Source organism: Chaetodon auriga, chromosome 7 (genome assembly GCF_051107435.1).
Source record: "Chaetodon auriga isolate fChaAug3 chromosome 7, fChaAug3.hap1, whole genome shotgun sequence".
Classification (NCBI taxonomy): domain Eukaryota; kingdom Metazoa; phylum Chordata; class Actinopteri; order Chaetodontiformes; family Chaetodontidae; genus Chaetodon; species Chaetodon auriga.
In genome coordinates, this window is record NC_135080.1 from 17,744,919 (window position 1) to 17,769,976 (window position 25,058).

Genomic DNA, 25,058 nt, shown 5'->3' on the forward strand with positions numbered 1-25,058 from the left:
CAATAACAGATATGCATTTTTATTGGTAGAGGTACTACTTTTTTGACATATTATAGTCTGAGTTGAGAATGTAAAATTAGGACAAAATTATTGGATATCTGCTTCCAATGAATTTATCTCAAGATTCACAGGAATAGTTCACCAATTTGGGAAGAAGACTTACAGTACGTACTGAAGTGTAGTTTTCATTATCGTTTTCAGAACATGTTGCAGGCCTGTACATAAATATCATTCCCACACGACATGTAGATATTGAGCTATGTGTTCGTTTTTGGAAAATTAGCCTGCCTTTATTGTGAAGGGCTTGGAAAATAAGTAGCTTCCGTCCTTTTTGTGTGACGTCATTGTGCATAGCTTTTCTGTGCCTTATCGCACTTTCGACTAGTTTTATTTTTTTTAAATAGTTGTTATGCGGCAACATTAGAAAAATACAACATTATCTCGTGTAATAATAATGTCAATAATAGTGACAAAACATTTTATTTGCAATGAATACGGCGTCCTTCAACACGTATTTGTATATATGTAGTGTTATTTTTCACGAAAATACCACCTGCGACAGTCGTGCAGAGATAGCCAGTGAGCTAACATGTGAGCAGTCGTGTGTAGGATTGACAGGTACGCTGCTTGACACATGAGAAAAAAAATTAAAAAACAAGTTAGCCTTTACTTTCCCTGAAGAACAAGGGTTAGAATATATGAAAGTTATTTACATTAGTTGTTTCCATTTCCGTCTCTAACGAAGAGGCTAACTGAAGCTAAGGTTTAGCATGTCCTCTGTCAGCCACTGTCAACACAACAAGCTTCAGTAGACACCAGCAGGACACACAGCAGACGTAATACAACATGTCTGCGTGTAAAAGGCTGCTTTACTTTGTAAAGCACAGAGGCTTATGGACGCATGTTCGGAGAAATGTCACAACATGGTCTCCTGTTGGAGCTGCTTTCAATACCAAAACTCAGAGGAGGCTGAACCTGTTCGAGAAAAACGGGGTTTGTATTTGTCTTCAATGTGTTGAGTGACGGCACTGCTATCAATGCGTACAGCCTCAGTAAAAATGTCATGACACCCCCTGTGTTTGTTTGTGTGTGTGTGTGTGTGTGTGTGTGTGTGTGTGTGTGACCTCTGCTTACAGGGCTTGTTTGGAGTGCCAGAGCTCAGCTGTCCTGCAGGCTTCCAGGTAGCCACAAAGGCAGCTCTCATCAACACTGAGCGTCTGGTGGAGAAGGCTTGTTCTTGTCCTCCAGGCGTTGAGACAGTCCAGTCTTTTGACCAGCTCTCAGATGGTTTGTGTAAAGTGGCTGATCTGGTGAGTTCAACACCCGAAATGTGCAAAAGCTTTGTATTGTAACAGGCCAATGATATGATTAAGGTGTCATCATGTCATAGATACCATACAGTATGGATATTCATGTCATACAGCATTAGTACCCAGGTAGCTGTGCCACGGTGAGAACAGTGTACCAGAAAGAGCCTGAAATAGAACAAAATACAATAGAACAAACTTTGTTTTCCCACCAGGCCATGAAATACGTCTTTGTGTTACCAGTGATGACAAAAGATGCATTAACAGAATCCAAAACACCAAACACAACACATCAGTAATATATAAGCAAAATGAATGAAAGTCCTGCTATGGCCATATTTTAGTTTGGTCAGTCCATGATATCAATTATCATACAACAGATTCCTGATATATCTTTCTCTTCACCAGAGGTGTCCCACAGCAAACACATCACCTCAAAGTCAGAGTTCAGCATCTGATGAAAGCGAACGCCACATCACAGTTTCTGACCGCGGCGCCTGAACCTGTGCTGCTGCCTCTGACTCATTTATTTTGCGTTGCATGCTTCTTGTGCTCTTTGTAGAGTTGTAAGTAAATTGCGGTCTTCCTTCCTTCAACAGGCAGACTTTGTAAAAGTAGCACATCCAGATCCAAAGTTTCGTGAGGCTGCAGAGAAGGCCTGCATAGAGATTGGCACAGTTGTGGAGAAGTAAGAGGAAATATTTATTGATCTCACCTTAATGAACACACGTTCAGCTTATGATTGAAAAGAAAACGCGGTGCATTATACTGCTTACAAAACTGAGATAATGCTCAAAAGTCATGTTCCTGCATGCAGACCATGAGTGGCATTCGATAGATGTTCAGGTTTGCTGTTGTATGTTTCAGGCTGAACACTAATGTTGAGTTATGCCAAAGCCTAAAAAAACTGCTCAACAACCCGGACTTGGCTCAGCTGGACCCTGATACACGGTAATTTTGCTGTCATCTTATTTAGCACACACTCTGTTGTAGGCGTCTGAAATACGTGTTGAGGCTGCTGTGTGAATGTAGGATTTATTGTTTATCTCTTTCCACAATCATATCAAAATCGAATGACAAGATCTTGTCCAATGACGATGAGTTACTGACGTATTTCTGCCTTTCCAGACGAGTGGCGGAGCTGTTCATGTTCGACTTTGAAATCAGTGGAATTCATCTGGATGACAAACTGGTGAGATGATGGTGACGTGTGGTTTCTCCAGCTTCACAGTAGCCTGTGAAACACCAACGCGAACAAACAAGTTATCAGTGATAAAGAATGACCACATCAATAGCACATGTTTTAATATAGCACTCCCCTGTACAGTGTGAGGTGTTTACTGCACGTGCTGCTGTTCTCTCTGCAGAGGAAAGAGGCAGTCGCCCTTCACGTGAAGCTGTTGGATCTAAACAACGAGTTTCTGGTGGGCTCTCACCTGCCCAACAGGATCGCGAGGTCCTCCATTCCTGAGCATCTGCACGTGCAATTTGCAAGTGAAGGAAGCTTCATCCAAATTGGGGGATTACATGCAGATTCCCCCGATGACTTGGTATGTGCTTTATTTGGTCTGAGTCACTGCGACATTTCACCCTTTTGCTCAGCAGGTGGCGCCTCTCCCACGTAACAGCTCATAGGGTTGGGATGTGAGGGCAGGTTGAAAATGATAGCAGCCTACTCTGTCCTGATCAGTAAACAGATCCCTTTCAGAATGAGTTTTGACAGCGTTCTTGTTAATGACATTAGCAGATTACTTGTTCTGCCCCTTTAATGCTGTGCCTCTCTTTAAATGCCATGTTGTGTCTGTCCTCTTCTTCTCTAGGTACGAGAGATTGCCTACAGGATTTACCTCTATCCAAATGCAGATCTGATGGAGTGTCTGGAGGAGCTGCTGAAATGTAGATACAAACTGGCCAAGCTGGTGGGCTACGAGTCGTACGGACACAGAGCCCTAAAGGGGACGATGGCAAAGACACCGGGTTAATATGTCTCTTTGCTTCAGTTCATGGTGATCATCAGTCTGTGATGTCACTGAATGGTTTGATGGAGAGAGTGTGAAAAGAGTCATTTTGTATTTGTATTATCTTTATATAATGATTTTACTCCGGAGGCCAGATAATTCTCATTTTAGAGGTTTAATACAAGCTGAAGACATTTCCTTTTCCATTTCTGCACATTTGGAAATGAGTCTCAGGTAGTTTAACATGCTGCAACCTGATTTTTCTTGACCTTTGCAGAGACGGTGATGAGCTTCCTTCAGTTGTTAACAGACAAACTGTCAGACAGGTACAGTCTACTTTTAACAGCTTTTGTCCAACGTGAAAAAAATGACAGATCCAATATTCAATGTACGTGGTTGAATCATGACCTGATTTAAGTTGTCTAAAGACTGGTGTGTCATTAAATATAGTAAGTCAGTGCTTCCCTTTATAGTTGAACATGAGTTGATGGGACGGCATGCTGTACAGATGGCCACATTTCCTGAAATGAGTGACCGACAGACTTCCTGACTCTTACAGGCTTTGATTAGTTCTTGTCATGTTTCCATTGTTGATTCAAGGTCACAAGCTGTTTGTGTTGTTTGCATCCCCCCCCCCCCCCCCCCCCCCATGTAAAGACAGTGGGGTAAAGACTGGAGTGAATGTCTGAAGTCAATCAGTGTTTTTCGTCTTTTTGTCTCACAGAACAGCCCAAGACTTTAAGATGATGAGAGACATGAAGAAAAAACTGAACCCTCGTAACTCGGTGAGTAACTTTTCACATATTAGGGTATTGTCGTGTCCTTTGTTTGATGTCACATGTAAATAAAACACTCCCGGTGTGATGTTGCAGGAGCTCATGCCATGGGATCATCCGTTCCTCAGCGGTGTCTTGCGCGCTGAAAGGTGAGTAGCTGATATCTAATGAAACACATTTTTCAGCCTGCCGTCATTTGATAAAGTCATCTCGATCAGTATCTTTGTGCTGGTTTTAGGTGTTTGTAATGTCATATTCCACCTTGGTGTAAGTTGTTGTTGTTGGGTCCCAGCTCATCCTCAGGTGTCAGCTGTTACAAAAGGTGTTAAGGGAGAAGCATGGGAGTTGTCTAAGTGTTCTAAGTGTACAAAAGGATCTGGTATAATCGACCTCTCCTGCTTCAGCCTGTTGATTTTCTTTTTTAGTCTTTGTTGCAGTGGCGTTTAATGTTTGGCCCTTAATCCCAGTGCTTTTAGGCCCGGCATTACTTACTCTATGGTCCTCCATACAGCATTGCCAGTGAGTTCCACTGCAGTTTCCAGCGTCGACATTTGACACGTGGCTGCATTGTTTGGTAAAATTGTTCCTCCTGAACATGAAGGGCTACACATTTTTTCTCATCTATTTGAGACCTCAACCCCGACGCCACGTCACTGAAACCCGTTTGTCATTTCAGACCCATTCAGACAGTGATCATCTTTGTCCTTCAGTAACTCCATCTGCAGAATCCAAGCTGCCACTTTCTGACTTCAGCTATTATTATTAGTCCCTTTGAGTGTCTCCAACTTTTTACAGATGTCTGTTCTTAATGAACTGCACTTTTCCTTCCCAGCACTCACCAGAGACTAATAACATGACTGGCCAAATGTTCCAGAGAAGTTTTAAGCAAATCTTTATGGCTGACATTATAGATCCCTCATGTGTCCTTTGGATTTAAGCAGCCACCACATTGTGTGTGTGTGTGTGTGTGTGTGTGTGTGTGTGTTACCATGTGCTGGTGACTGTTCCCAGAGCCTCTGAGGAGGAGTGGATCCTCGTCTTTCTCCTGCTACCACAAATGTTCTTCTCCTGTTCGTGGTCTGGGGCTCTGCTAGTAGGCAGGAGATGCTCCAAGAAATTTAGGATGCAGGCTGATTGCATTAAGAAACGGTTTCCCCAGAGCTGCTTCTGTTTCCTGCTACACAAGTTTGCACAGACACACAGACACACACACACATACACACATATACAGGCATATAGACCCTAACTCTTTTAATGTGTCTTACAAACACTTGTCACTGTGTTGTGCTTTTTCTCTCAATCACTCACTCAATCATTTTCTCTTTATCTCTGCTTTTCCATCAGTAGCTCTTTGAACTGGAAGGTCTTCAAACCGTATTGAAATGGGCCACAGATGTGTGTGTGTGTGTATTACTCATGTTTTGGGGACATAAATCTGCTTATGCAGTCACATTGTGGGGACTTACCTTCCTTAATGAGGATAAAAAGCAAGTCTCCACAATGTAAATCATTAAATTTTAGGGTGAATAGTTGGGTTAGGGTTGGAAAAGTAGTGGTTATGGTTCAGGTAAATCTCCAGGAAATGAATCTAATGTGTGTGCGTGCATGCCTATGTGGTAATCAGAGCCGTGCTCAGCAGCAGTCTGTTATTCGTCACTGATAATACACTAGATGTGGTGTTCAGCCTAAACAAGTGTTTTGGTTTGGTGAGCTTTATCTGGAGTGCCTTACAGCAGCATGGGTGGCCCAAGGACAAGAAGAACCCACCCTGAGCCCTGAGCCCTGAGCCCTGAGCCCTGAGCCCCGGCAGTCTTGTGGCAATAATGTGCTCAATTCAAATAGGCTGATAATTGTGATGCCTCAAAATTAACTTTGTGTGCATTAAGTCTGCAATCAGAAGAGCCTCTGGGGACATTTATCCTCTGTCTGTTTGAAATAGTCTGACACTCCCCTCATTCTACTTCCAGATAAAGGGTAAATCTTGAGTCACGTAAGGTTTTTTATTATGATAATCAGGGTGCAGGTTCAACAACTTCCTCTGAGGGACAAATGATCCATTCCTCTGTTGTGGTTTATGTTTTGCTCATGGCAGGTACAACATAGAGCCCAGTCTGTACAGTCCGTACCTGTCTCTGGGCGCCTGTATGGAGGGTTTGAACAACCTCTTCACTCAGCTGTACGGCGTGTCCCTCATGTCTGAACACCCCGTCGCTGGAGAGGTCTGGAGCGAGGATGTCCGCAAACTGGTAAATGTCACTAATGGCGCGGAGTGTCTGGGCTTGTACTGGTTCTTGGTGCTAATGAGCCGCCAGTGCCTCTTTATGTTATGGGATATGATTGGATGTATGTTGTTGGGTGAAGCTTGCTTCACGTGCTTTAAATACTGTATGTGTGCTTTAATGTTTATGTCTTTGTGTGCGTTCCCAGGCTGTGGTACATGAGACAGAGGGACTGTTGGGATATATCTACTGTGACTTTTTCCACCGCTCAGATAAACCTCATCAGGTGTGCATACACACACTCATCTACACAGTTTTTACAGGCTCATGTTGGTTTCTCCTCTGAAAATGGGGCTATCTGTATTTTAAGATGGTCTTTTTATGTTACTCATCTCTTTTCTGTTCTCTGTTCAGTTTTCAGATCAAATATTCTTTATTGGCATAACAGAATAGAAGGTAATGAGACCAGACAAATTAAAAATTAATAACTTCTCTCTGATCTCGCCTCCTCCTCCTCCTCCTCCCAGGACTGTCACTTCACCATCCGTGGCGGCCGCTGGTGCCAGGAGACGGATCAGTACCAGCTTCCAGTTGTGGTGCTGATGCTGAGTCTGCCCCAGCCCACCAAGAGCGCCCCCACCCTGCTCACTCCGGGCATGATGGAGAACCTCTTCCATGAAATGGGGCACGCCATGCACTCCATGCTGGGGCGCACGCGCTACCAGCATGTGACAGGTGAGCAGATTTACATAGAAATGACAAGCAGCCAAAAAGCATGATGGAGCCAGGGCTGTACACATGACATTCAGGAGCTCCAGCAAAGGAAAGACAAAGCACAATGTGGTGTGAGGTGATCCATGTTTGACATTTTATGGGTCTGTATCTTAAAGTGGCGGCTATGCGCTTCATAAAATGTCTCTAGTTAGAATCATGTTATTACTATGCTGCAACCATCCACCAGGGGGGTGTCATGTCGTCCTCCTGTGTTGATACTGAGCTGTAGGTTATTCACTGCTGTATGGCAAATTGAAAATAAAGGGTAAATCTAATTACATGTAAAAGGATAGCTGCAGATTATCTTTGACTACCAAAGCTGTCATTCGGAGCTGTTTCACCTGTCATATAAAGTTGATGGATATGTTCCCTCGTAGTTCAAGCTCTCCGCAGTGTTTGTTTTACACTAATAACAGTATTCATTAACTCAACTTCAGACTGTTTCTATAGTCGATATCGTGTTTACACCAGTTTAGACGTGCTAAAGCTCACAACAGCTGCATTGCTACTAGCCTAATGCGATCTTATTCACTTTTCATATCAGATGTTGCACATGATATTACATTTAAACGTGTGGATGGTCAAAGGGACGTACAGTATTTGAAGCCTGAAGTCAATATACAATTCTGTTTTTTTTCTGGGTGATATCAATACCTGATTCCCTCAATGCACCACAAACCTCATGAGTTCTTAAGAACAGTCCTCATGAGATGCACAGAGCGAGCGCCGTGTCTGCACTGTCTGTGCATTGACCCGCACAGGAAGAATGAAGAAGGCCACACCATCCTGTGTTTACATTTTTTGGTCTTCCATCTAAGCTCTGACATCTCTCCTCCAGGAACCAGATGTGCGACTGACTTTGCTGAAGTCCCCTCAATCCTCATGGAGTACTTTGCCACTGACTATAGAGTCATCAGCCAGTTTGCACGGCATTATGAGACCGGACAGGTACACCCAAACCATCAGAATAAAGAGCTGTGTGAAGACTATGCAGTAAAAAGCATTACTCAGTGGTTGTAGAGAGATATTTCAGTAATATTAAACAGACAGTTTACTCTGTCTTTGTTGCCGTCTGCTCAGCCTCTGCCTGAGAGCATGGTGGCTCGCCTCTGTGAGTCGAAGAAGGTGTGCGGAGCTGCAGACACTCAGCTGCAGGTACGACCTCACACACATCACTTACAAACACAGATAAAAGTTTCACTTTTACCTGTATGTGTGTGATGTGTCCTGTGATGAACAATCCTTCTTTCATAAAATTGAGTTTGTCACATATTGTGGGTTAAATTATGAAACCAAATGATCTTTTTTACCTTGTCAAAGGCTGCAGGTTTTGTGCTTATATGTGTGATTACATAGTTACTTTGGACAGTTGTGACTTTTTATTTCTTAAAAAACTACTCAGCACACTTAAATGTCCAGACTGTGTTTATTATCTCTTGATACTCAGTCTGTGCGTTTGCAGATTTTCTATGCTGTCTTGGACCAGATCTACCACAGCAAACCTCAGAACCGCTCCACCACAGACATCCTGAGGGAGATGCAGCAGAAATTCTACGGCCTGCCTTATACGCCCAACACGGTACGTTCCCAGCTGCCTTTGTGCTGTGCAACACACCGCCTTTGGCTTAGTGTCTCTGGAGCAGCTCGTCTCTGTAAGACTGCACCTTTGGGTCGATTACAGGATTTGAGGTTGATGATAATTTGGGGCAAGTTCTTTTGTTACTGCTCAGTTGATCACAAATGTGACTGAGGAATCCTTGTTGCTCTCTTTTCCCTTCCTCCCTCTCCTCCTCTCTGGTTTTATATCTTTTACCCAGGCACAGCAGCGTTTAAGGGATTAAAGCCTTTTTTTTTTTTTTGAAGCCCTGGTAAAATAACAAAGCAGAGGTATACTTTGAATGAGCCCTCCCTGGGGGAAATATTTGAAACTCTTCCTCCTGGTCCTTTAATGAAAAAAGCTCTCTCTTTACCCCGCTTTTTGCAGATGTGGGCGAGGGGATGAGGCCAGGAGGGAGAAGGGAATCAAGAACACAGTCATAATTTAGCCAGGAATGGCCTTCATAGAGCATTTACTCGGGGCTATAATTATGTGGGGTGCCATCAGGAATAGAGATTACAGAACTGCTGTATATTCTCCTAAAACGTCAGCGTCCCGGCCAGCGTTGCTCCTTACTGGAGTCCTCCCACTCTTCTGCCCTGCTTTGTAGCTCCCTCTCCAGAGATTGTGGTTTATGTTATATAGTTTCCCACTGTCGCAGTCGTTCCCCTTCAACGTTTCAAACCACACTGAGAGCTCTAACAGACACTTTCGCCTCGGCGTGCACAGCTAACCACAGCAGGATCGTTTTCCCTCATTTGAACTCCGCTGAAACTGAGGATGATTGCAGCGCTTAGGTTTCTTGAATTGGATCATCACTGGATCAGAGCAAGTGAAAACAGATTTGTTTAGATCCTTCAATGACAGACTTAAACTTGTTTTCTTTTTTAAGATTGCCCTCTGTGTCTCTCTCTGTTCGCCCGTCCTCGTGGAAACACGGCTCAGGAAAAGTTTCCACATTAAAGTGAACATTTGAGTGGCTAATAGGTTACGGAGAGCCCCAGATTATAAACATTAGGGTGATACTGACATGTGTATAGTTTATAGAGCAGGGCTATCATTTCCCGCTGAGCGCAGAGAGAGAGCATCAGCTGTGAGTAACACAGACCACATGCTTGCTCTTGAGCCGAAGATAATATTTGGAAATAAATGGCAGAAAGCAAGATGCTCTGCTGGCTGTGTTGACATTTCTTGAATCTGTGATTCTTGGCCTGAACGATTTGGGGCCATGTGGTTGCTCCTCTTCTAACCAAGCTCAAGCACATATAATCCACGTTCTCCTGTGAAAGTTGCACCTCAGCATCACAAACAAAACCCTACAAGTTGAGTTTAGAAAGAACAAAAAAATGTCTTTTATCTCTCAAGAGGAGCAGAGAAAAAAGCCCAAGCTGACTTTGTCTCCTTTGTGTGTAAGGATCAAAAGGATATCACCGACATGTCACCCGCTCGCACTCGCTCACAACAGTTTATCATTTGATGTGAGGCGGAGGGATTGGAGACAAAGAGGAGCTTGGAAGTCTGAAAATCATTTTCCTGGCACGTTGTGACGAGCGTTTGAATCTCAGCAAAGACTCAGACAGCAGATCAAACTGCTCTTCAGTAGCTGCTTAATTGTTTCTTGAACATCAGCAGCCATCAACCAAAGTCAGAAAAACAGTCAACTCAAACAGTCTGCTGGCTTTCTCATCGCTTTCAAATTCAAAGTAAGCAACCAAAGAAAGCACAAAACTGCTGTCTTTTGACTTTTTTTTCAATAAAACAATTCATTTTGTTTTAATGCGTCAGAATAATCCTTTGTCAGCCTGTTCTGATCTTCCGTTTCATATGAATCTGAATGAACTCCAAACAGCTAAAACAGATTTCTAACTTACACGACCCAAAGCGCCGTATCGCTGCTGCGTTCAGCTGACAAAGCAAACTCGGTCAGCTGCAGCTTGCCCATGCCTCTCTGAGCCAGAGCTCCTCTCAGGAGTGCTATTTACTCTTATTAAAGTCACTGCGGCCCAGAAGAGTCTCGTCAAGCCGACACTTTGGAGCTTAAGCATTTTTAACGCTGTTGGACCACCCGGATCAGAGCAGGGCTCTGTCCCATTACACTGAAGATGAGCAGCCCCCATTTTAAGCTCTCAAACAGCTGTTTCAAAGTTTAGTACACTTTGTCATCCAGCAACATCATTTTGAAGGCATTTCTCAGGAAAGTGCATGTTATGTGCAGTTTTTATACTGTCTACCTCTGACCTTAGTATTTTCTAGTCAAATGTAGATGCAGAGACAAAGATTAGGATGCCGCAGTACCATCCTGAGAGCATAATCCAAACTGAAGAGGCAGACTTTTAATCGAATTTTAGAAAATCATTGTCATAGTTTCTTAAAGTATACCGTGCCTTATAAAAGTATGTGCTCCGCTCTCCCTTTAAAGTGAGATCTCCATCTCAGTGAGTCTTACCAGATTAAAGCTGCAATAGTCAGTATTTTTGGATAAACAATAGATCACATGACTATGGGTAAAGTGAAAGGGGCTGCTTTGTAGTGACAAACCCACAGTGAATTATCACCTGACACTGCTGTTCCTCTTATCTCTATGGAGGTCTTTAGCATCTTCTAATTCACTGTTTTTGTTTTATGGCCCACAGCTTTACTGCTTACTGTCGTTTTTTTTCCCTCTGCACCAGCAGGAGACAAAGTTAGTGACTAGCTGGTGAACATAGTGGAACATTTAGCAGCTTCATAGCCAGAGATATCCCCCTGGAGGTTAAATAAGGGTTATGTATATAAATGCAAAGTGAATATCAGGGTTAAATTCATCAGGTGGACATAAATAACGCTTCAAATATATGTTACCTCATAGCTGCTGCTCTTGTAAAGTTAGGTATAATAACTTTATAAGGTGACAATATGTTAGCGTTGTGTTCACAGCTTGTTTCTTTTGCTGCCAAGTGGCCAAAAAAATCCAATTAAATGCAGGATTAGAAACAGCATTCTGCTTTTTAAGCTTATTCTCATGATCAAAAGTTGCAGAGATTGAAGTCACCGTAATCACCATGTACAGTAAAATGCACCTTTTTCTCTCTATCTGGTGCTGAAGCATCTGTGTACAAACACAGTACATACAGTAAGTCGTCTACATCCTTTGATTCAGTTTGAGTATAAATCATTAACATGCTTAGAGTTATCATTATTTTTTATGTGGAGGTAGAGAGAGGAGTCTGCAGTCTGTTATGGTTTTGTTAACTGTGACAGCTGCCGTCTTCTCTAAATGGCTGAATGTTTGAGTGTTTGCCAGCTGAATTCCCCAGAGTCCCCGTTTGCAGAGATCATAAAAGAGCTCGTCTTTATAGATATGGAGAGGGGCCCCCTCAGGCCACTGCAGGGAGAACAGAGCAGAGGAGAAGGGGGCTTTCTTCCATTTAGGAATTTCCATGTGTTGTCCTTTAAAGAAGGAGCCGGCAGGTTTGTTGGAGGAAAGGTGTATTTATTCCATCAATATGATGACGTCAGGAAAGACTTCAGAAGCAATTGAAACGTTTCTTTAATTGATTCCCACTTCAGTTTATTTGCAGTGTCAAAACTAAAACTGGCAGGAGGTTGGCTCTGATTGAGCCGTGGTCATGGGACAGCTTCTGTGACGCCCGCCCCCTCCCACGCTGCTCACTCTCCACACACACTGTATCCAACAAATGCACAACATTTTTCATTTTATCAGCCTTAATAGAAAGAGATGGAAGGTGAAGGTGGTAATGTTGTGGCTTCATTTTTTACATTTCCTCTACAGGCCTGGCAGCTGAGATTCAGCCACCTGATTGGTTATGGAGCCAAGTACTACTCCTACCTCATGTCCCGCGCCGTGGCCTCCATGGTGTGGAAACAGTGCTTCCTTCAGGATCCTTTAAACAGGTGAGACAGCTGCTTGCTTGCTGGGGCCTTATGAAATGTCTTTTAATGTCTTCCAGCGTCCTTTTTTTTTTTTTTTTTCTTTTGAGCACATTTTGTCATCAGAAAGCGTCTAATCATGTGGTGGATGAATACAGTTTCAACCGCTCAAGAAGAAAAGTTAAAAAATATGATGGTTATCAGTGAATTTGATGTAACACAACACTGCACAGCTTCCATATGCAGCTGGAACGCACTGGGGGAGCAGGTCTGATGGAGGTTACTATCATGCATTTTACTATTGATTCTGTTTTTATTTCACGATTCCGTCTGTGTTTTCTGAACTGTGGAAATTGAGGTTACAAATTCAATAACAAACTATGAAATAGAGCAGGCAGAGAAAGAGCCAGAACATGGAAATCACTGATTTAACCACTGCGTTTGACAATGAAGGTGTCCGACAGTAGAAACCACGAGGCCACGAGCTTCGCTGAGAAGTTATCAATCACTCATTCAGCTCCTGTACTTCAGTGTCCACAGAGACATGAGATCTGCTTTGATAAACCCACAGCCTTGACTCTCTCTTCAGTCATTTGTACTCTTGTGTTCATGGGGGGAGAGTTAATTAACTGGTGTAAAGGCACATAAACCTGTTTTGTGTTTAGCACGCTGAGACAGATGCCTCTTGACAGGCCGCCTTGTCTGGACACTGTTAAAGTCTCTACCGCCTGACATTGAATATGACATTAATATGAAGCCCACGCTGGCTTGGCAGGTGCCTGCTGTAATTCACAGACTCCCACCAGCATCCACACTACCAGACCCTCCCTTATCACAAGTGTTTGCCCCTGGACGAAGCACAAAGGCTTTATTTTGAAAAACGACCCTATCTCCATTGAGTGGAGCCCTGCAGTGTTTTCCCTCTGCCTCTCTTTTCGTTCTGCTCTTTCCCTTTGCTGTCTCTCTGTTTTTATGTCTTCCCTTTCCCTCTGAGATTGTTTTAGTTCCACCTGCACTTGTCAGATCTCTGGTTCCTGTCACCTGTCTGCTGTGAACAGGCAGCTTAGGAGACTTGGCCCTGGGGTCCCAGGAGGGCTGACAGGGGAGAATACAGGTGTCTGTAACCGAATCTCTGTCTCTTCTGTGTTTGTCTATCGTTTGGTCAGGGACATGGGTGAGCGTTACCGCCGGGAGATGCTGGCCCATGGAGGAGCTAAGGAGCCCATGCTGATGGTGGAAGGTATTTCATCACGTCTATCCTCTTTTTTTTTTTTTTTTTTCCGACCCAAATGTTGAAGGAATCTTTTCACTTTCACCCATGAAAGTCAGCAAAGCACTTTATTTTATCACCAGGTCATCTGAAAATGCAGCTTTTAGGCCTCAGGTCCCCCTCCACTATTTTCGTACTCCAGGCTGACCTTTTGACCCCACGGCCTTCAGTCGTCCCACCTTGCACAGTATCACAGTTTCAGAGCTTTAGGATTCCCCAGAGTTCATCTCCAGGTTTCCTTCAGTGTAGGATTTGCAGTGTCAGTCCATTGGCTTCTGCTTATTGATATTTCCATACCAGGTGTGTCAGGGAAAAGTTCAAATGCCCAGCTATTGAGCATAAATAACCATTGGCCATGGTGAATGATGGGACTTTCCAGTCAAACCAGAAAATAACATACATTATTTTTGGGGTTGATTTTGCAAAGGAAGGATTGTCAGTCAACTGTAATAATTTTGTGCAACTAGTAATATATCTACTAAGTAAGATTGACAGGATTCCTCGAGGGCCATTACAGCCCTTTAACCTCACAGGTGAAGTATTGTGTTGCATCACCTGATCACCTGGAAGCTTGAGTTTGTCATCAGGTTGAAGCAGCTGTGAGTCCATTAGTCAGGCTGTAGCTGTAGGTGCTCACAGCTGCTGCTGCTGTTGTGGTTTGGCCCGCTCTGTGCATCTGCTCCCACAGTGACACATATTTACCAGTTTGCCACACCTCCCAAGGTTTCTTATCTTTGTTTACATGAGCTTTGTGAACCCAGAGACGGAGCCAGTCCTGCTGTGGTAGGCTGCTGTAGCATAAATCGTTGAATCAGCTTCGTCTGGCAGCCATTCACGCTCGTCCAGCCCTTTTCTGAGGTCATTTATTTGATCTGCTCTAAAAGCATGTTTACTAAATGACATTATGCTGCTTTTTTTAAGCACAGACTAAATGCAGGAGGCAGGAAACACAGACATGGATGATTATGGGTTTGAAAGCTAAAAACTGCTGACTCTGTAGGACTGAAACACAGACTGGCGTGTAACCACTTCAATCAGCTGCATTTTTTAGCCATGCTAGCCATGTTGATCCAGACTGAAATATGTCAACAACTATTGGATAGATTAAGAAGCAATTTTGACTTTCATGATCCTCAGAGGAAGACTCCTACTGATTTGGTGATCGCCTGACTTTGCCACCATCAGGTTCATGTTTGTGTTTTGTATTTTTGACATGTCTCAGCAACTGTTGGGCAGACTGCCGTGAAGTTTAGTCCAGACATTTGTGTACCTCTCAGGATGAATTATATTTGGTGATCCTCTGACTTTTCGTCGAACACCATCCTCACGTAAAAATTTCTCTTTGTCCAATACTTTAATGACATTCCCATCAGCCTCAGCTGTACTTTGTGTTTAGTGCTAATCAGGAAGTGTTAGCATGCTAACTCACTAAAGTAAGAGTGGTGAACATGATAAACAATTTACCTACTAAACATTAGCGTGCTAGCATTGCCACTGTGAGTATGTTAACACGCTGATGTTAGCATTTAGCTCAATGCACCAATGTGCCACCTCACAGAGCCACTAACATGACTTTGAGCTCTTAGTCCTGTTTGGCTTTGTTCTGGTGTGTCTTTTGGTTTTTCTCCAAATTTGTAACCATCAAAGTGTAATTAATCAACTTATGTGCTTCCAGCAGAGGCTGTGGCAAATAGAAAACGACTTCCTCCCGTTGTCCTCTGCCTTCTCTTTATCTTCCCATTACTTCCTCCTTCGTGGAGCAGTCACTGTGGCATGTCTGGACAGGACAACAGAAGAGGAGGTGAGAGGAGGGAGAAGAGAGAGGGAGTAGTAATATCAGGTGACATTTGGGAGTGTACTGTAAATCTCTCCCTCAGGGTCACCTCCTCCCTGCTCCTTTGGATTGTCCTTCTGACAGCTCCAACCAGGGCTGCACCCAGCCTCTGAAATTACAACCACCAACAGATCAGATCCTGGTTATTAAATCTACTGACCAATTAACTGTTGTTGAACTGACAGTATTTGCTTTTATGGCTCCCTTTGAAGTGAATGCTACTCTAATTATAGGCCAAGGCCCTGTGTGCACCATGGTTATCAGGGTCATATTGATCCCTCTGGCTGTCTTTCCCAGCCATAAGTCATTGTTCAAGCCTGTAAAAATGTGTGCTATGGAATAATACTTAACCAAAATAAATTCATGTTATAACAGAAAATGCAGATCAAATTAAAAGAGCCTTGAAATGACACGATGTGTAGTTCCAGTTTCACATATTTAGCAGTTTTCTCTAATACAGTTTACAGTGCAGTTTCACTTTGTGCACCAGCATTCATGACCTGATTTATTTTTATTCTTATTTATGATCATCTCAAGCATCTTTCTTCCTTTCTTTCTTTCTTTCCTTCTGTCTTTCATAATCATAAAATGTATTCCATGTCTGGAGAAATGCTCAAACTAAGGTAAAACATCTCCACATTTTGAAAGGACACTCATCCAGCAGCCTTGCCATTTTGATGGCTACATATGTCCTCATAATTTACTTTAGCATCATGAAAGCCGTAGTCAGAGTTATAAAACTGCATCAGCGCATGTGCTGAAACATTTAGCTTTCCACCATTATTTGCTATGGGGTTGAGAGGTTCATAGCGACCATCTTGAATTCCTATTGGGGAATGGAAAAGGATTTTGAAGAGAATAAGAAGGGCTCTTTTATGTCTAAAGCAGTATTTAGGCCAGAAGAGACCACAAGACTAGAGGAAGGACACAGGATCCAGATCCAACCCATTACACATAATCCTTTCAAACAAAACCCCTTGTAAATGGAGGTGTGTAACATTTCCCTGCTATCCCCTTCAGCGAGGTGGTAGAGGGGGCACAAGGGCACACAGGGAACCGGAGCAGGCCCAGCAAGGCTAATCAGAGGCCAGTCTTTATCTGCGTGGCTCCCTGCCCGCTACTGGATGTTTCCCAGGAAAAGACGGTGTTGAAATGTAAACCCAGGCATTAAATCCAGGGCAGCAGCATCAGGACTGAGTGAGCGAGTCAGAGGGAAAGTGAGAGTAAGAGGGAAGTGAAAGGTGATCGACTGACTGAAGTGAAGCTCGGCTCCTGCTACAGAGAGGGCTTTCATGGCCCAGACGGTTCCCATAGCCCCGACCGCTGAGCACAGAAAATGGATCTACTTGGACTCGGTGGCCGAGTCCCAGGACCCTGATAGTTCTTTGTCCAGATGCAGCCTGACTGAGTAGTTCTTATGACTGCGTGCATAGTCGCTAATAAACCCCAAGAGCGCAGTGGTCTGCACAGTCCCACAGCACATTTGTGACAATGATGTATGGTTCTGTCAGAACAGGAGGAGAAGATTGGATTTCACACCTCAGATGTGAAGCTGCAAAATAATTAATATCATTTTATAGCCTTTACTTAAAAACAGACATGATAGGTAATGAAAATAATCTTTTTAGTGGTCGATACAGCCCAGGTTCAGAGGGAGGTGTCTTGTCCTTGACTGAGTGCCTTTCTATGACCGCAGCGCCTTGAAGAAAAAAGTCATGAAAGTCCTGGAACATTTGAAGAAATACTCATCATCGCTGCAGACACAGATGGCAATTCTTTGTAGCTTTTGTGTGATGGAAATCCAACCAAGCGGATGAATTTCAAATAAATATGGCAGTTGCAGAAATGCATGCTGACATGCTGATGTTTAGCGGGTGTAATATTTATCATATTCAGTTAATTCATCATGCCAGCTTTTGCTAGTTAGCGCTGAAAACAAAGCAGAGCTGAGACTGATGGGAATGTCTGCAGTGTTGCAGGCATTTGGCCATAAACCAAGTTACCAGAGAAATTAAATTTTTATAGAGGGAAGTCACCAAAGTTATTACAATTCACCCTTAGGGCGACATGAATAGCTTCACCAAATTTCATGGCAATCTATCCAGAAGTTGTCAGAATATTTCACTTCAAAGCACAAGAATGAAGCTCATGGTGGCACAAGAGGAAAAGTCAGTGGATCATCAAAGTCAGTAGGATTCATCCTCTGACGCCCATGAATGTCACAATTATATACAATAATGGACACACTGCTTGCATGGCGAACCACCTTTTTGCATATACCATTAGATCTGAGGTCCATACTTTTTATAGTCTCACTGTGGACATTAGGTTGCATAAATCTGATTTCTGCTTTTTGATGCAGATTAATTTCATGCTGGTTTAGATGGAGATTTTTTCGTACATTTAAACAAAATTGAAGTTTTTTTTGTTTGTTTGTTTTGTTAAGGCACGTACCCAACAGCTTCCCAGTGCAATGTTTGTCATCACCCTTGTCGTTCTTGCATTCTGTGCCTGTCTTAAGTGCTGTTTGTAGAAGAAGCTTCCTGAACTTCAAAGGTGTAATTACAGAGGCAGCGAGCCTCAGGTTTGCCTCCAGGTTTAACAGAGGTAACTGCTTTTCACACCTCAACATGTTTCGAATGGTTAGGAGCTGCGGCTGAACAGCTACTGAAGCACGCAGAAATGTGTTTTGAAATGCGTGAGCATCAAATCTGGTCTGATAGAGCTGCATGAATATCGTTTCATGCACATACTGGGAATATGACGCCAGAGAGGTAATGAAGTCGAGGCTGAAGTGAGCTGTGAGCTGCAGTTTGTTCACATTTTAAACGTGAAACGTGGCATACCGCGGCTTGCTCCAAGTTGCAAGTGGGTGTAATTGGCCTATAAAAGCAGCCAATTAAATCATGAAAGAACAGAACATAGCCAAGCCCATGGGACTGGGATCAATAGCTCTTATAAAACAACCAGTTTCAGCTAAGCCTTTGAGCGGTTAAAGACACTTGCTGGCAGTGCTGATCAGTGCTCATGGAGGAGAATACAGGTACAAATAAAAGTGTTGCACTTACTTTCAGGGAGCCTAGAAATGAATATAATGTGTTTAAAAGAAACGCTGTGCTACTCAACTAATAATGAAAATTAAACCCATATTGTATATAACATTTTTTAGAAGAATGTCGGTCATCAGACAGTTTACTCGCATTTTCTTTATCTGTGACAGAAAAACTCTTTGTAGGCGGTGACTCAGATGTTTGATAAGTTCAGCCAGCAGTAGCTGCAGCCTGGGCAGCAATTCTGAAGGATTTCTGCTGAGCTCTTGTCCCTTGAGCTGTCATTAGCGAGGCTCAGAGCTGTTAGCCAGCCACAAAGGTCTTCATTTGACTGATACCCATCGCCCACCACCCTTTGACTAAATAAATGATTCTGTGCAAGCTGTGTATGTTCTCCTGTGAGAGATAAAGCTCTGTTTACTTGAAGGAATTTATTTTCTCTTTGAATGTATGTAAGCGCAATTGGAGAAAAATATTAGGGCTTCCTTTAGCGATCAGAGGGCGATCACTTGGATTTACATGTTTAGACGTTTTTGAAGCGAGTGGAAATAGTGGAAAAGCCAAGAGCTGCGTTTAAGTTCGCTGTCTGTATAAAGTGAGTTTCCATTCCTCAATGGAAAGAATTCTCTCTGATCTGTATTGAGAAAATAACTATTTCAGACTAGAAGATGAAGTAGAGCTGAAGGAGAGGGTCTGTGATTCGAACATACCCACACCAGCCTTGAAAAACTGGGCAGGCGTAGAGAATGAGTGGTGCACTTTCCTTCCCCAACAAGTGCTCCTGAAGCACCCTCGAGCAAAGATACTCCACCGCCAATAGCTCCGGTGGGGCTGTTCAGCGGCCAGCGTGTGTGCCTAACTGCAAGGCAGGATTTGGCTGAAAAGGTGCGTTCTTAATCAGCAATTTGTCATCGAGAAAGAGCCACTGTTTAATTTCAAAATAGTTCGTTCGTGATGTGTCTGCCATTTTACACTAACTCTGCTGGCCAAATTGGCGAACGCTGCAGGCCCTGAGATGGCTGTAATGGGTAGGATCCTCGTCCCTCAATGGTTCTGTCAGTGCCATTATGAGGGGAAATGGAAACTCTTAAATCCGAGATGACTCACATGGCAAAGCCCCTGTCCTAAGGCTTTCCGTACAATGGACACAAAGCACAGCTTATGTTTAGTTTGGCTCTGGTTTTCCTCTGTGCGTCGCCAAAGCTGAGCGTATATCTCTGCCCACTGTAATGCTGTCAAGCATGTGGGGAAACCGGTACTGTATCTGTGCTGCGGTGCGGTCCTGTCGTTGTCATGTGGCTACTTTTCGGGACATGTTGCTGCTGCAAATGTCTGAGCACCACAAATATAATTCTAATCACCTCACCGTTGTGTTTGGGTGGAGGAGGAAATCTCTAAACCTGAACAAATAAAACTGGTTCCATGATGAATACTGCTGAGTGTAAGTGTTTGTCCATGGAATGAGTAATGCCGTCCAAATTAATCCACTGTCTTGGTTTTTATGATTGTAGAAGTCGAGGGCTTTCTAAACACATCGCTGTGATTCATACTGTCGTTGACCCTGCCTGGACTCCATCATTTCTCTGCGTGGTGCAGTGCTTACCTTCTCATAGTGCACTGATTGTACGCCGCCGCTCTGTTTTGTCAGACTCGGCTCCACCTCCTTGTGTGCGCGTATAAAAGCAGCCTCTCAGATCAGATACTCCTCCGCTGTGTTGTTATGACTTTGAGTTTATCTGTGCATTCCTCTCAAACTCTCCCAGGGATCTGGGCTGAGAAAAGACTCACTCTTCACCGCGTATTGTTGCGCCCCTCTTCATCTACTGTCGGCCGCCGTGTGAGACCCAGGTGCTGACACCCCGAGCTGCTGGTGATGAGAAGCCGGCGAGGGCGCTATTGTTTACCTGACTTTACCCTTTCCATCTCGCCCTCTCTTTCTCTCCCCTCCTCCTCTCCCTCCTCCTCTCTCATCACTCTTGTCAAGTTAACTTTGCTTGTTTAACACACTAACCTGTGGCAGGCGAGGCTCCAGACATCAGATCCCTGCCTGCATACACGGTCAGGAAATGACATCTGTTAGAGAAAGTGCCGCTGACGCTGCAGACAGAGTTTGGAGAGCTCAGATTGTAGCTGAGCTCACAGCTGCGTCTGAACCATGTAAACAAGTGTCATGTCAGAACATGTGTGTACCTGTGCGCCTGTCTCTTACAATTACACTGGTGTCGTGACAGGGGAGGGGACTACCTCTGGCAACTGAAAAGATTTATGAAAGGACCAGTAAAATATCTCATCCACATGTCATTGTTACCAACCATGTATTTTGGTATCGGTCAGATCCCTGAGTTTTTTTCACCTAAACAGAGTGTTTCTCTTGGTCACCTGTCAGTGGCGACACAGGACACACCAGATGAGAGAGTGAGGAAGTTAGTCGGTGAACGTGACTAAACATAACATGAATAACATTTTAATACATTGTTTCATATATGCCACGTTTGGTAAAACACTCTAATTGATACATTATTACATCTTCTGTATCGTTTAAGTGAGATTTTACCCCAATTCTTAAAGTCTCTGCTTGTCCAATAGTTACTTACTAGAAAAAAAAAAGCATTCAGCATGTTCCCTTTGTCATTGTGAGCATGTTAGCGCTCTGCTGTTAGCATTTTAGTACAGAGCCGTCAGTATCAGAGTCTGCTGCTTGAAGTACATCCACTCAAAAATGGATTTTTCTTCTTGTTCCTCCAGTTTAACGTGCGTGCAGAATGATACATGTGCAGGGTTTGACAGTAGAAAGTGGAAAGTTTGTCGGGGCTCATTGAAATTACAGTTGTAAGAGACAGACCTATGAGCATAATTTGACATCAAATCCATATCAGACACAAATTATTACTCAAATCAGAGTATTTTCTATGTGTCTTAAAACATGTCTGGAGGGGATCTTTAATTTGAACTCTTAAAAATCTTTTATATTTCAAATGGATTGATCCCTTCCTCACGTTTGTTTGCTGTCTCCTGGCTTCGAAATGAGCGAGTATTAAATAATCATGATTACAACGTACAGTCGTATGTTGACATGAACAGCTGGTAAAATACAGTAACACTATACATTGATAGCTGTGGGTGTAAAGAAATTCAGTAAACTTGATTTTGCGCAGTTGCTCAATTTAAATGTGCTGATAAAGGCTTCGAGGGTCTGGAAATTTTTGGTTTAGGTACCTTGAAATTGCTTGAAAAGTGCTTGAATTTTACTCTTAAAAACACTGATGTCCCATGTGTATATCTATGTCCCCTTTCACCTCCGACACCATGACGTCATCTTGGACTGAAATCCAGGATTGAAATTACAATACTTAAGCACTTTTCTATGACAGTTGTGTAAATTGTATTTCCTTACAATGCCAGCTCTCTGACGATGGATTTAAGTGCAACTTGATAAGCTGGCTTCAATATCCTCCCTATTAACGCCTTTTAATGCATCTTGAGCTGCTCATACCATTTTGGTCTCAGCTTTAAAGGGGCCGTCAGACGTCAACGTTGGTCACAGCAACAACATCCCGCAGCTCTTTAATTAGGCCTGTCATTTATGGTTGGAAATCATGGCTTTCATGTGGCTGCCTTTTTCCCAGGGATGCAGGGGCCTTGTGGTTGTGGTGTGTTTGGGGACCCCTGTATGTTGGTATCATCTTGTAGCCAAAGGGCAGGGTGCAACTGGTGGGTAAGAGGAGATGATAATCCCTTCTCTGGTGCTGTCAGGCAAGGCCATTCACTGCAGGCCGGGCCAAACCTGCAGTCAGCGTCTACCTGCTGAGCCAGTTTCGGGATGGCAGCGACCGAGGCTCCCCGTGCACGTCCGTGTGTGTTCGAGCATCCTTATCTTGCTGTGCGTGTCCGTGCGTTCAGGATCGCTGTGTGAAACTCTTTGCCTCTCAGTTCATGTGTGCCTGTGCAGACATGCTTGTGTTTGAGTGTGTGCGCGTTGGAGGTGACCGACGCAGGAAAGAGGGGGAGGGGGAGAGCGCCTATTTACATTGGCAGCTACACAAGGGGAAATGAACTGACTTCAAAGCGGGCGTGCAGCTGAATTGTAAAGTGAGCGAGGGAGTCCTCCACGCATGAGCTGGCAGACAGGCTCTCAAAACACAGGCAGACATTCCCAGGGCCTGCTCGCCGGCTGCACACTCATATTTGCTCTAGGGCACTGCTCACAGGCTGGTGTATCCACAGTGTATGAGTGTGTGACATCCCATTTAAAGCACTATAAATGTGGATACCAGGATGCCTTTTGTGAAAGGCAGGAGTGGAAGATGTTGAGAACTTCATGGCCGTGTTTTACGACATGCAGTGTGTTGGGTCATATCACCATCTGAGGCCTGTTGAAGGTATCTACAGAGCTGTTCTCTGAGTTTCTGTGCAAGAAGGAGAATGTGTGAGGGGGCAGAACAAATGTCTTTAATGATTGGATATAATACATTTATACTAACCTTAGATTTTTACTCATTGGAATGAAACTTTGCCCTGACTAAACACGTGAAAATACAAGATGGAAATGTTGAAAATACATTATACTCGTTATGAGGACATTGCAGGGGAGCTGCAATTAGAGCAGAAGTCTCAGGAGTGGCAGCCTGTACCCATAAATATAATTGGATTTTAGCTTAATTCGGGATAAGAAATAGCACGCGCTTCAAAAGATTCCTTAACTTTTTTGGTTTTGTTGGGTTTTTTTGCCTCAGAGTGTCTGTTTTGTAAAACCACTGCAGTGGCTTTGTCTTAAATGTTCCATAAAAGCTGCACGTTTCCTGTCAGAATGAGGTGAGTTGGAGTGAGAGAAAATAGCCAGAGCTCTTTCCTTCCCAGAGACAGACGTGCGGTGGACACACGCCCTAAAACCTGCTGCTTTGTGTTTTTGTGTGGCAGGAATGCTGCAGAGACGACCCACCATTGAGGACTTTGTGGATGCACTGGTGTCTGAGCTCAACCCCAACTTTGAGACCTTCATCATGGACTCTGAAAGCTGAAAGTCGCCCCATGGCAGCACGGAAAACCGACTTGAACCTTTACAAGGCAAAGAGAGCACTGGTGATGCTGGGCTGAACGGTGAAAGACCTGGTCCGTCTGTCTGGAAATGAAGTGTCAGCATTTTATATATTGCTGTCTCTCTTAAAGTCACATTGACTTATTTGATATATTTGGCTAATTCTGCTGTTAATATAAGGTAATATGGTGAGAATAAAAGAGTTGCTACCAAACCCTCCTCATTATGTCTAAATATTGATTGCTGATTGTCCCATTCAGACACTTCCTGATGCTCTGGACTCCCATGTGTCAGCATGCATGACTCCACAGTAACAGACTCATACTGTTGGTTTAATATCATAAAAACATTTTGAGTTTCTACATGAGCTTTTTGTGTCAGCACTGAACTTTAAAATTAAGACAATGTGCTCTAATGTAACATCCCTATAACTTTCTATTAATATATTTCAATAAAGTTCAGATGTTTGTGTTTTTCATCATTTGATTTGCTTTTATTCTCATTAATTCATTCATCCCACAGCTAGTTTCCCCCATTAAACATCCCTTTTCAGCTCACACACCAGCACAACTTTGTTTTTTCCTGATCAAATCAGCGTGAGGAAGAATACTTAATCTGCTCTTCCTGTCATGTGCTCATTGTTTAGGCTTTAAATTAATACCGCTCCATCTGTTTTGTCTGTCAGGAGCTTTGAGGGGGAAGGAGGAGGAGGAGGAGGAGGAGGAGGAGGAGGAGGAGGAGGAGGAGGAGGTCAGAGAGACAAATCCAGCACTTTGTGCCATGAGATTTCAGTCAGTGTGGTCATATGATATGATATAGATGGTCTGTTGTAGCAGAGTGTAGAACCACAAGTCAGCTGTATTAATATGGAAAGTTAGTATATGCTATTTTAAAAGTACAGTACTTTTACTTCACACTGTGCTAAAGCTCCTCAAACATCACATTAAAGCAGAGCCTCTTGCAGCCTGGTTTCTAAAGGCGTTTTTCACAGTTCATACAATCTGCTCCACAGACTGTGTGTTTCAACAGATGCGAGCAGCTGCTCCCTGCAACAATGTCCTTGCTTGCCGAGCTCCGATATGAGACCCGAGGCAGGCAGCGAGGAGCAGCTCTGCACGGTTATTGAAGGTGTGAACACGCCATCGGAGAGAGAGACAGCGAGCTGGGTGGCTCGAACCACACGGGCCGCAACACAGTCTCCAACATGACTCTACTGTCATTTCAGGTGTTTTTTAACGTTCCTGATCTATTTCCAGTTGAACCCGAGGCATTTTTATATCAGCACAGACTGTGGCTGCACTTCAGTTGAACTTAGTGTTCATGATTGTGTTCATAGGGATTCATTAGACTTGAAGGGGCTCTCCATCA

General features: G+C 43.6%; 1 protein-coding gene across 1 annotated transcript; it reads left to right on the forward strand.

Moving 5' to 3' along the window:
* The first annotated feature begins 343 nt into the window (after positions 1 to 343).
* LOC143323589 (mitochondrial intermediate peptidase-like) lies at positions 344 to 23,911 on the forward strand. The gene is made up of 19 exons (XM_076735514.1): positions 344 to 993; positions 1,137 to 1,310; positions 1,907 to 1,995; positions 2,175 to 2,258; positions 2,436 to 2,499; positions 2,675 to 2,857; positions 3,128 to 3,284; positions 3,543 to 3,591; positions 3,990 to 4,050; positions 4,138 to 4,190; positions 6,134 to 6,287; positions 6,469 to 6,546; positions 6,788 to 6,995; positions 7,873 to 7,982; positions 8,115 to 8,189; positions 8,497 to 8,613; positions 12,404 to 12,525; positions 13,668 to 13,741; positions 23,573 to 23,911. Exons 1-19 carry the CDS (start codon positions 847 to 849, stop codon positions 23,671 to 23,673), a joined length of 2,100 nt encoding a protein of 699 aa, XP_076591629.1. The 5' UTR covers positions 344 to 846; the 3' UTR covers positions 23,674 to 23,911.
* The last annotated feature ends 1,147 nt before the right edge of the window (positions 23,912 to 25,058 follow it).